The sequence below is a fragment of the Urocitellus parryii genome, chromosome 1, assembly GCF_045843805.1.
Source record: "Urocitellus parryii isolate mUroPar1 chromosome 1, mUroPar1.hap1, whole genome shotgun sequence".
In the NCBI taxonomy this organism is placed as follows: Eukaryota; Metazoa; Chordata; class Mammalia; order Rodentia; family Sciuridae; genus Urocitellus; species Urocitellus parryii.
Window position 1 is genome coordinate 164754014 of NC_135531.1, and position 12500 is coordinate 164766513.

The following is a 12500-nucleotide window of genomic DNA, read 5'->3' on the forward strand; positions in this document are numbered from 1 at the left end:
TTTCATCAGGGGGATTTATTTAGAAGAAATAAGGAACTTCTAGACCTCCATAATCAGAAAAATGATTTTTACCCACCCAAGGGAGAAAAAAGAGCAAAAAGTTTAAACAGATATTTCACAAAGCAAAGGTCTGCACATGGTAAGAAAGTCCATGAAAAGATTCTATCATTTTGCATTTAGCAAACACGTGTTAAATCAAAATGTGACACAACCATATACTTACTAGAAGAGCTTCCATGAAGAAGGCAGACCATACCACATGCTCACAGGGATGCAGAGGACTGAAGGGCACACATTGTTGACGAGAGCATTAAATAGCACAAACTCTGAAAAGCCACCTGTATTAACTATGACAGTCAGCCCTTCCACCCTTCAGGTATTTAGTTAGGTGAAATTAAAGCAAACACCCCAAAACAGATTTATTCACAAAAATATCCATGATTTCTATATGTGTAATAGCCCCAATCTGAGAACAGCCCAAATATTTATCATCACACAAATCAATAAACAAATTATAGTCTATTCATACAATGAAAAATTATACCCAGATGGAAAGGATAGAGCATTGATGTTGCTACTAGTTGGATGGATCTCAAAATAAATATGTTCAGGAAAAGAGCCAGATCCTCCAAGGTGCCCACAAAAGATGATGTACACCTTAATTGTTGAGTGTGTCAATTATGCTTCCACAAAGTCTGCTTAACATATAATTTAATATGAAAAATGCTAATTACTAAATTATGTATTTCTAAATATTTTTAGGTTAAACACCGAAGCATTTTATTTTTCTTTACCTTTGGGAAAGATTTGCATTTGTACTTCAAGATAAACATTTTACTGATTTTATAAAAGTACAATTTATACCTATTTTCTGGTGGTGATTGATCAAGTTGCTATATGAAATATGAGGTAAAAATGACATGCTCTTTCTGCCTATTTAATCATCCATTGTTCCAGTTGTAAGATTTTATTCCCCATAAACCTTGATATTGCTCATTATTAAAGATATCAAGACAAAGTACACTCTGTCTTCTACACTACAGATGTCCACACAGAAACGGAGAAGCCTGGTAAAGCCACCTAAGTGCCCGCCCATGAGATGCGGTGGTTTGGAGCAGATTCCAGATTGCTTTGTGAGATCCACAGACCCAGAACCCCTGAGAGCTTCCACTTGCCCCTCTTCAGAGCCTGCTTGACATCTTTGTTCCTCAAGCTATAGATGAGGGGGTTCAACATGGGGATGACAACCGTGTAAAAGATGGACACCACCTTGCTCTGCTCCGGGGAGGAGACGGCACTGGGCTGTGCGTACATGAAAAACACTGTCCCAAAAAACAAGCATACCCCAGTGAGGTGGGAGGCACACGTGGAGAAAGCTCGGTGGCATCCCTGCTCGGTGCGGATCTTCAGGATGGCTGAGATGATGCAGAGGTAGGAGACCAACACAACCAAGAAGGTGCTAACAATGATGGAGCCACACAGGCCAAGGAGAACCCACTGGTTCACAGAGGTGTCTGAACAAGACAGGGACAAGAGTGGGGGGACATCACAGAAGAAGTCGTTGATCTCATTTGGCCCACAGAAGGACAGCCTGAAGGTCATTGTTGTCTGAGTGACAGCATTCACCAGGCCTCATGCGTAGGACCCAGACACCAGTAGTCCACAGACCTGGCGAGTCATGCTCATGGGGTACAGAAGAGGGTTGCAGATGGCAGAGAAGCGGTCATAGGCCATGGCAGCCAGGAGGAAAGCCTCAGTGGTGCCAAACAGAGACAAAAAGAAGAACTGAGATGCGCACCCAGCAAAGGACACCCTGCGGTCATCTTTCAGGCAGTTTACCAGAGCCCTGGGCGCAATTGTGGAAGAATAGCAGATGTCCAGGAAGGAAAGGCTTTGCAGGAAGTCGTACATGGGGGTGTGGAGGTGAGCATCCGCCCTGATGATTGCAATCATGCCCAAGTTTCCCACCATGGCGATGACATACAGCACCAAAAAGACCAGAAACAGAACTTTCTTCATTCCCGGCCTGCCCCTGAAGCCAAGTAGGACAAACTCTGACACCTGGGTACATTTGGCCATTGTGTAATGGCAGCCGGAGGAGGCAGAGGAGAAAGAAGGCCTCAAAGGGGAAACTCTGCAAGTTCCATACAACTTACTGCCTCAGGGTTAAAATGAAACTAGAGATCTCCACGTGGCACTAAAAGCATTCTGTTTATAATCCTGTTACAGTGTCTTGGTTTATTGGATTCCATAGGCCATGAAATTGGAAAAACCTCTGCTGCAAAGGAAATAAAATGGGATCAAATAAGCATTGACATAAGAAGTCTGCACCTGTAAACACCTATACTTACCTACGATGACCTTTATCAGTATTACCTATGTCATCTCACCAACAATATATGGAAATGAGTCCCTGATCTACTTTGCATCCTTTATTTACTTCACTTACCTAAGGGTTTTGTTTTGTTTTGCTTTGCTTTGTTTTATTCTTAAAATGCTTTAGAGAAGTCTCAAAATCAAAGAATAAAGACAGTGACTGAGAGTCCAGCTCAGTGGCACAACACTTGCCTAGTGTACAAGGCCCTGGATTCAATGCCTCCCAGTGCGCGCGCATGCGCGCGCGCACACACACGCACACAAATACACAAGCACAATGTTGGACATGAGTGCCCCTGAGAACTAGCCATTGAGCCAATCCTGCATCATATAAGAACTGTCATCAGACAGAGCTGGGAGATGTTGGCAAGTGACATTGGTTGTCTGGAAAAGACCAAGCCCTGTGCCACACCCTCTACACTGGTTTCCTGTTACTGCTGAAATAAATTACCTTTAAAGGCATAGATCGACAGAAATTAATGATCTTTCAGTTCTAAGGAAATACATGCACCTCCCAAGGTCTGCACTTGTTAGCCAGCACGCTTCCTTACGGAAGCCCTGAAGGAGAATATGTTCACCTTTTCCAGCTTCTAAAGCCCTGCATTCCTTAGCCCATGGTCCCTTGTGTTTTTAAAACTGGAAGCACAGCATTTTCTCTTCTCTCTGACCTCTCTGCACTTGGACTTGCTTCTTCTGTATGTAACCATGCTGTGTTCTTAAATGCCCTTGTGTTGAAATCGGATCCTTCTAGATGGACCAAGATAACCACCACCCTGCCGCCCTGTCTCAATATCCTTTGCAGTGAAAGGTACTGTATCCATGAATCAGTGTGTGGATATACTGGGAGGGTAGCTCTCATCCCCACCATGGTATATATTTTATATATTTTTTTAAAGATTGATGAAGTTGTGGTTATAATACAAGGCAAAAGAAATCCAATAATACATGGTGTTGTTTTTACTAATTAGGCCTTTTACTACAACCATTCATTCATCCATTCTTGAATTAATGATTATCAAACTATTTTTCCTTTTTATCTATAATAACTCCCCCTCCAATACACTCTCTTCATCTTTAAATATTACACATAAAACAACAATAATGTATTTAAGCAGCTAATATTAGGGCACCTTGAGCTACAGTAACCTGGAACTTCATTGTAGGGTATGACTTCCTCCTTGGAATGGAGCCAGGGATGGAGCTGTAACTGGGTAACTGTTGGAGTCAATGTGTTGAAGGAGAGAGCAAGTGCTTCTCTTACTCCAGCTCTGGGTGGACTGACTCACAGGCTCCTCACAGTGGGCAGGGCACAGCATGGCTGCCCACTTCCAGTGCCACTTCACACTGCTGGAAGTGATCCCAAAGTCTTGTGCACAAAGAAGCAGATCACAAATCCATCCCAGGCACAAAGCAAGGCAAGTCAAGTTAACGCAAAGCATAGTTACAGCTGTGACACTGCCACAATCATAGCCATGACTGTGCTGCTGCACACCACCATGCCTAGACACAGTGAGCCTGCTACAGAGAGTGCCATACGTCTTACAGGAGGCTCTGAGGAGAGGAGGCACTACCAGCTAACTCCCGAGGAGCACGAGTATGATACTGTCTCATCAAGGCCACTCTTCTTCCTGGGAGAGTTAGTGCCTAAGAATTTCACAAAGGAAATATCACACAAAAAAAAAAAAAACAGAGCAAAATCATGCAGCCAGAGTTTTTGACACATTTGAAGACTTGACATCCATGAAAACAAAGTCTCCTTTTTTGGGGAACTCGGGGGCACTCGACCACTGAGCCGAGTCCCGTCCCCAGCCCTATTTTGTATTTTATTTAGAGACAGGATCTCACTGGGTTGATTAGCGCCTCGCTTTCTGCTGAGGCTGGCTTTGAACTCACGATCTTCTTGCCTCAGCCTCCCCAACCACTGGGATTACAGGCATGTACCACTGCACCCAGCCCAAAGTCTCCATTGTAAGTGCTTTTCAGATAAGCATTTATAGCTGTGTTGTAACAGATTGATGTAGAAAATGAAGGTCACCAAAACTTAATTCTGAAAAAAAAAGCTATTGGATAATTTAATATATCAATCTAAAAGTATTAAAACTGTCTTTAATGCTCAAAAAAGCAACCAGTACCACATACTAATACCACTGAGTTTCACCATTAAGAAATGTGCCAAGATGTGCCAAGTTGTCCTGCTTATTTTTTTTTCCTGACTCCAGAGCCATTTCTCTTGTGCCCTCATTGACCTGACACCTTTTTAAATATGAGCACTGAGCAACACTAGTACTGGTGTGTGCTCTTGTTTTGGATCTTTTGCTGGATTGTCACCCTCTGTTGCAAACCTTCTCTGTGCTCCTTAGAAACCCCCAATCCTGAGATAACACAACATAGAAATGAGTGACCCAGCACGGGGTCTGGATCTGTCTGAATCTATTAACATGAGCTTTGAAATGGGAAAGGCATGCGTAAGCTTTCTGATATGAAAGCCTTGAAACAGACAACTGCTAAGGTGCATGTTGTTATATTATTGGATTGCCCAAGTGTCTTATTCCATCTATTCTTACATTTATGGAAACAAGGTAGAAAATCTAATGAAACGTCACACCTGGATGTCAAATACTTACAGTCTTTGGATGAATGTCATCAGAAAATGCGGGATCAAAGAGCTCTCGAGGATGATGGAGTGCAAAGTTAATATTATATTGCAGGATGAGTTCTAGACTCTAAATTAAGATACATTTCTACCTCCTATTCTGCTAGTAGCCCAATGAAAAGTTTGAGCAATGAGCTCTGTAGTTCCATAATAAATTTACTGAGTGATTTCTCATCCTAGACAGGGTACCAACTACTATACAGGTGATTCATTTGATCCTTATGCAAACTGTTGTGTGAGGTAAATACTGTGATCATTCTCATTTTACAAACGGGAACAATGAAATTTGGAGAGCTAGGCCATTTACCCAAAATCACTCTGTTAATAAAAATGAAGTTGCAATTCTAAATGGGAAATTTGATTTCAAAATCTATACCACAATGTATCTTTTTTAGACAAGAGACTAAAGCATGCATATGTCTTAAATTTTGTTGTTTAAAAAAATTAAATTGAATCATTTGTATTTCTATGAGACACCATGTTACAGATTCATTTCAGTGATTTTCAACTTAAAAGATCTAAATATTGGTTTATGTATTGATAAATGTCCCTGATAATGCTAAAAATATATTATAGACTCTTGTGCAAAATAAGCATAGTGATATGAAGGCTGCACTGTAGAATTAGTGAAGGAAGGTGGTTAACATCATGGACTCTGGTGCCGGAGCCCTGGGTTCATTGACTGGGTGCTCTCCTGGACAAAGGTCTTGTTCTTTCCGTATTTTAGTAGACGGACCAGTTAAATGTGGGTAATTAAAGTGTGCACTTCACTGTAAGGACCAAAGTGTTTCACAGATAAAAGTCCTCCAGAAAGCATGGCCATGTAATAAGCACAATTAAGCATGGCCACTATTAATAGTTCTGCTTTTAAAACTTAGTTCATTGTTGTCCAACACTGTTTAATTGAGTTCCACCATTTTCATAGCTCCATTGGGGTTCTTCAGCAAAGTGTGGTTGATCTAGCTTTCTAGCTGCCTTGCTAGAATTTAACTTAATTGTGCAGAGGGTCTTGAAGAAGGGTCTTGCTTAATGTCAAGTCAGCCTCAACTTAGTGCCCTGTGCTCTGCCCTCCCTTTCAGCTGACTCAGCTGCCCCTCCAGCTCTGCAGTGAGTTCTGTCCTCAGGAAATCTCAGCACAATGTTTTGTGAGAGTGGAGAGTGAGGATTATAATAGTTCCTTCAGTGTTGGTCCCCAGGGTGGCTCCCCATGGTTCTGTGTTAACAGGAGCAGAGTGGCTCCTTCAGGTGCTTTGGCTTGGCAAGAAGACAAGATGAAGTCCCAGAGCAAAGATCTGACAGCAGAACCTGACAAACTCAAAGCCACAACTGTCCTCAGAATAAGAAAGCAAGATGTGCTTGTCAGTTTGAGGTTGGAAAGCTTAATGGAAGGTTACATGCTTCCACTCCAGGCCACGGCTGTTATCTAAAAGAAGATGAACACATGCCTATCAAATCCAACAGGTACTGGTCAGGCTTCTAGCTTGCTGGTGAACTAATCAAACTCAAAGACAGAAATACATTTGCAGGCCTATTTTGTGATCCATTCTAAGTTATATTTTTAACTGACATAAGAAATAGGTAGTAAGACACTAAGATTTTATTTTATGTGTTTCTGATTAGAATGACAACTAATATTCAAAACTGATAAAAATCATATGCCTCATGTTATCCCACATAATGCATGAGGAAATGTTTCCTTACATGATCTTTGAAATATTCCTTCAACTCATAATATTTTTCCAAATCATATACATGAAATGTAAGACCTGAAAACATACAAACTCGCTGCAATGTCACCAGAGACTAACTGATGGAATTAGAAATTTAGCAAAACACATCTCAACTTCATGGAGCTCAAGGTCTATCCTCATAATTTCTGAAGTCATGTTGAAATGGTCTGGCATAAATACAGGCACATAACAAGTTTTAAGTTCTATAATGTGTGTTTGGGAAACTTGATAAAATGGAGGCCTCTCTCTTCTTGAAATCTAGTGTCTTCAGTGTTTATAACTGGAATGACTATAATAGTGGAAGATTCAATACGTTAGGTACAGTAAATAAATGAAGGTTATTAAGTGGATTCAACAAAGTTGGTGCATATTTAAAGAAACCAAATTATTTCAGCCATTTAAAAATAATTGCCGGAAGATGGTGGCGGGGAATGAGTGAGCCGCTCTGTACTCCGCGCCACCGCCACCGCAGCGTATGTTGCTGCTTCTTAAAAGAAGAAGTAAAGATCATTAAAGGAGATCTGTCGACAAGGATTCAGCACCGTGTCAAGAAAAGGGCCTAGCTGGAGTGAATCCGCCACGACTTCAGCGCGAGCAGTAAGGCTGCAGCCCCCGAGCTGCCGGGCTCCCTGGGCCCCTTCTCACTCCCCTCTCCGCCTCTCCGCTTCGCTTCTCCCCCGCCATCTCTCCTCCCACGCTCACTCCCTAAATCTAGATCTCAATCTCTTTCCCCCACCCCACCCGCTCTCTCGCGTGCCCAGTACCCGGCCCGCGCGGGCCCCGAGGCGCTGCCTCCCCTCCCCCAGCCCGCACCCCCTCCACGGGGGTCCCGAAGGCCACAGCTTTGCCGCCGCCGCCGCGGCTGCTGCAGCCACCGCCGCTGCCGCCACCGCTTTCCGCGGAGCACCTTAGAACAGACTCTTAACCGCGAGAGTGAGCTGCCGAGTAAAATGGAACAGCTGATAAGATGAGTGACAATTTAAAATCTAAATGATCCAACATGGCGGCAGACGCGGAGAGATCAAGTCTCTAACCCCTTCAGCTGCACGGGCATAGGGAGAAGTAAACTGTCAAAATACTGTTTGCTCAGGACCACTAGGCACAGTTGAGCTGAAGTGGACCCCGGGCGAACGGTCTAGCCTTCTCAGAACACACCGAGCCCGAATTGGCTGCATTCTAGCTCAGGTTCGCCTGCTTCATGTGACTCAACAGTAATGATCCCGCTGAAATAACTAGTCGGCCTGCCTGAACTCAAAGAGGTAAAAGCCAACTGAGCACCACAGCCAGACCCAGGGAATCAGGAGTGACGCAGGACTAGCTGCGCAGAAATCCCAGCTATTGCTATCACCAGTGCTGACAACAGGTCCCTTGCACCAGCTATCAGGGGAGTTGCTGCTACCTGAGGGCAAACAAATTCGCTGGGGGCCCTCAGCCCCAAGCCCTACAAACTTAGGGTCTGAGGGAGGCAAACAGAAAGGGTGTGCCCAGGCACCCATGAAAACAGGGCTCCCAGGAGCAGCAGACCTGGCGTGTAGTCAGTATTGTGGTGAGTGTCACAGGTGAGGGGGCCTGGCTTGAGGAACCACAAGAGAAGGCCCTAGGCACTCAGGATTAGAGACCCACACAGTCTGGGAAGAAGAGCTGAGGCACAGTGATTGGTTCCCACCTATCAAGAAGAGAAGCCTGGCCCAGTGGGCATAGCTCCACCAACTGGATGAGAAGTTAATCGAGCTATATGACTGCATTTATTATTATTTTTTTTTAATGATTATTATTAGAATTTTTTTAATTTTATTTTCACTTTTTGTTGTTGATGTAGTTGTTCTTTAATGTTCCTATTAATGGTTTCAATTTTTTTAAATTCTTTTTATTTTATTAGTATTACTATTATTTTTTAAACTTTAATTTCCATTTTTTTACTATCATTAAAAAATTTTTTCTTTTCTCTTTTTTTTTTTGGTTTTAAATTTTTATTTTTTTTTTCGTTTCTTCTTTCTTTCTTTTCACTTTTTTTTCTTTTGTCTTCTCACTTCTTTCAATTTTCCTATTCCACCTTCCTTGAATTCTACCTGCCTACACTCATTCTCTTTAGTGACTTCTTCCCTCCCCTTCTAATATCTCTCCTCCCCAGTATCACACTAATTGGAGGAGGATCACAGCCACTACCTGCCCTGAAAGGGTGATTTTTCAACTATACAAGAGCAATATAATTAAATAGAGGGGGAAAATATCAAAGACACAACAATTTCACCAAGCAGAAAGAAACGCCAGCAGTATGAAACGACAAGGAAAGAAAGGACCACAGGCAATGCAGGTCAACTCAACTTTAGAAGAGGTAATAGCTGCAACAGATGGAATGTCAGATAGAGAACTCAGGACATACATGCTTCAGATGATCTGGAGTCTCAAGGAAGACATGAGACAGCAAAATCAGACAATGAAAGATCATATTGACATACAAATCCAGGAAGTAAAAGATCAATTTCACAGGGAGATAGAGGTAATAAAAAACAAACAAATAGAAATACTAGAGATGCAGGAAACAATAAACCAACTTAAAAACTCAATTGAGAATACTACCAGCAGAGTTGATCACTTAGAAGACAGAACATCAGACAATGAAGACAGAGTATTTCAACTTGAAAAGAACATAGATAGCTCAGCAAGTCTACTAAGAAACTATGAGCAGAACATTCAAGGGCTATGGGATAATATCAAAAGACCAAACTTAAGAGTCATTGGGATACAGGAAGGCACAGAGCTCCAAACCAAAGGATTAAGCAATCTATTCAGTGAAATAATACAAGAAAACTTCCCAGACTTGAAGAATGAGACAGAATCCCAAATCCTAGAAGCCTACAGGAACCCGAATGTGCAAAATCATAAGAGATCCACACCTAGACACATTATAATGAAGATTTCCAACATACAGAATAAGGAGAGAATTTTAAAAGCTACAAGGGAAAGGAAGCAGATTACATTTAGGGGTAAACCAATCAGGATAACAGCTGATCTCTCAACACAGACTCTAAAAGCTAGAAGATCCTGGAATAACACATTTCAAACGCTTAAAGAAAATGGATTCCAACCAAGAATCATGTATCCGGCGAAATTAAGCTTCAGATTAGAAGATGAAATTAAAACCTTCCACGATAAACAAAAGTTAAAAGAATTCGCAGCTAGAAAACCATCTCTTCAAAAAATCCTTGGTAAAACATTACAGGAAGAGGAAATGGAAAATAACATTGATAACCAACAATGGGAGGTAGGACAGTAAAGGGGGGAAAGTAGTCAAAGAGGATAACAAATCAGGTTTAGTAACATCAATAAACAAATATGGATAGAAGAACAAACCATATCTCAATAATAACCCTAAATGTTAATGGCTTAAACTCACCAATTAAGAGACACAGGCTAGTAGAATGGATCACAAAACAAGACCCAACAATATGCTGTCTACAGGAGACGCATTTGATAGGAAAAGATGTACATAGACTGAAGGTGAAAGGTTGGGAAAAATCATATCACTCATATGGACCACGGAAACAAGCAGGAGTGTCCATACTCATATCTAATAAAATAGATTTCAAGCCAAAGCTAATCAAAAGGGATAAAGAAGGACACTTCATACTGCTCAAGGGAACCATACACCAACAAGACATAACAATCATAAATATATATGCCCCAAATAATGGTGCAGCCGTGTTTATCAAGCAAACTCTTCTCAAGTTCAAGAGTCTAATAGACCACCATACAATAATCATGGGAGACGTCAACACACCACTCTCACCACTGGACAGATCTTCCAAACAAAAGTTAAATAAGGAAACTATAGAACTCAATAACACAATTAACAACCTAGACTTAATTGACATATATAGACTATACCACCCAACATCAAGTTGCTACACTTTTTTCTCAGCAGCACATGGAACCTTCTCAAAAATAGACCATATACTATGTCACAGGACAACTCTTAGACAATACAAAGAGGTAGAGATAATACCATGCATCTTGTCTGATCATAATGGAATGAAACTGAAAATCAATGATAAAAGAAGAAAGGAAAAATCAAGCATCACCTGGAGAATGAACAATAGGTTGCTGAGTGATCAATGGGTATTAGAAGACATCAAGGAGGAAATTAAAAAATTCCTAGAGTTAAATGAAAACACAGACACAACATATCGGAATCTATGGGACACATTGAAAGCAGTTCTAAGAGGAAAATTCATTGCTTGGAGTTCATTCCTCAAAAAAAGAAAAAAACAACAAATAAATGATCTCATACTTCATCTCAAAATCCTAGAAAAAGAAGAGCAAAACAACAGCAAAAGAAGTAGAAGGCAAGAAATAATTAAAATCAGAGCTGAAATTAATGAAATTGAAACAAAAGAAACAATTGAAAAAATTGACAAAACTAAAGGCTGGTTCTTTGAAAAAATAAATAAAATTGACAGACCCTTAGCCATGCTAACGAAGAGAAGAAGAGAGAGAACCCAAATTACTAGCATACGGGATGAAAAAGGCAATATCACAACAGACACTTCAGAAATACAGAAGATAATAAGAAAGTACTTTGAATCCTTATACTCCAATAAAATAGAAGATAGTGAAGGCATAGATAAATTCCTTGAGTCTTATGATCTGCCCAGATTGAGCCAGGAGGATATAGACAACCTAAACAGACCAATAACAATAGAGGAAATAGAAGAAACCATCAAAAGACTACCAACTAAGAAAAGCCCAGGACCGGACGGGTATACAGCAGAGTTTTACAAAACCTTTAAAGAGGAACTAACACCAATACTTTTCAAGCTATTTCAGGAAATAGAAAAAGAGGGAGAACTTCCAAATTCATTCTACGAGGCCAACATCACCCTGATTCCGAAACCAGACAAAGACACTTCAAAGAAAGAAAACTACAGACCAATATCTCTAATGAACCTTGATGCAAAAATCCTCAATAAAATTCTGGCGAATCGGATTCAAATACATATCAAAAAAATTATACACCATGATCAAGTAGGATTCATCCCTGGTATACAAGGTTGGTTCAATATACGGAAATCAATAAATGTTATCCACCACATCAATAGACTTAAAAACAAGAACCATATGATCATCTCGATAGATGCAGAAAAAGCTTTCGACAAAGTACAGCATCCCTTTATGTTCAAAACTCTAGAAAAATTAGGGATAACTGGATCATACCTCAACATTGTAAAAGCAATCTATGATAAGCCACAGGCCAGCATCATTCTGAATGGAGAAAAATTGAAGGCATTCCCTCTAAGATCTGGTACAAGACAGGGATGCCCTCTCTCACCACTTCTGTTCAACATAGTCCTCGAAACACTGGCTAGAGCAATTAGACAGACAAAAGAAATTAAAGGCATAAAAATAGGAAAAGAAGAACTTAAATTATCACTATTTGCAGATGATATGATTCTATACCTAGCAGACCCAAAAGGGTCTACAATGAAGCTATTAGAGCTAATAAATGAATTCAGCAAAGTGGCAGGATATAAGATCAACACGCATAAATCAAAGGCATTCCTGTATATCAGCGACAAATCCTCTGAAACGGAAATGAGGACAACTACTCCATTCACAATATCCCCCAAAAAAATAAAATACTTGGGAATCAACCTAACAAAAGAGGTGAAAGATTTATACAATGAAAATTACAGAACCCTAAAGAAAGACATAGAAGAAGACCTTAGAAGATGGAAAAATAT

General features: G+C 40.8%; 1 protein-coding gene across 1 annotated transcript; it reads right to left on the reverse strand.

Moving 5' to 3' along the window:
* Positions 1–1080: 1080 nt before the first annotated feature.
* LOC113176320 (olfactory receptor OR9H1-like) lies at positions 1081–2079 on the reverse strand. Its single transcript, XM_077802861.1, is given in 1 exon segment — positions 1081–2079. A coding segment is annotated over 1 exon segment (999 nt).
* Between the last annotated feature and the right edge of the window lie 10421 nt (positions 2080–12500).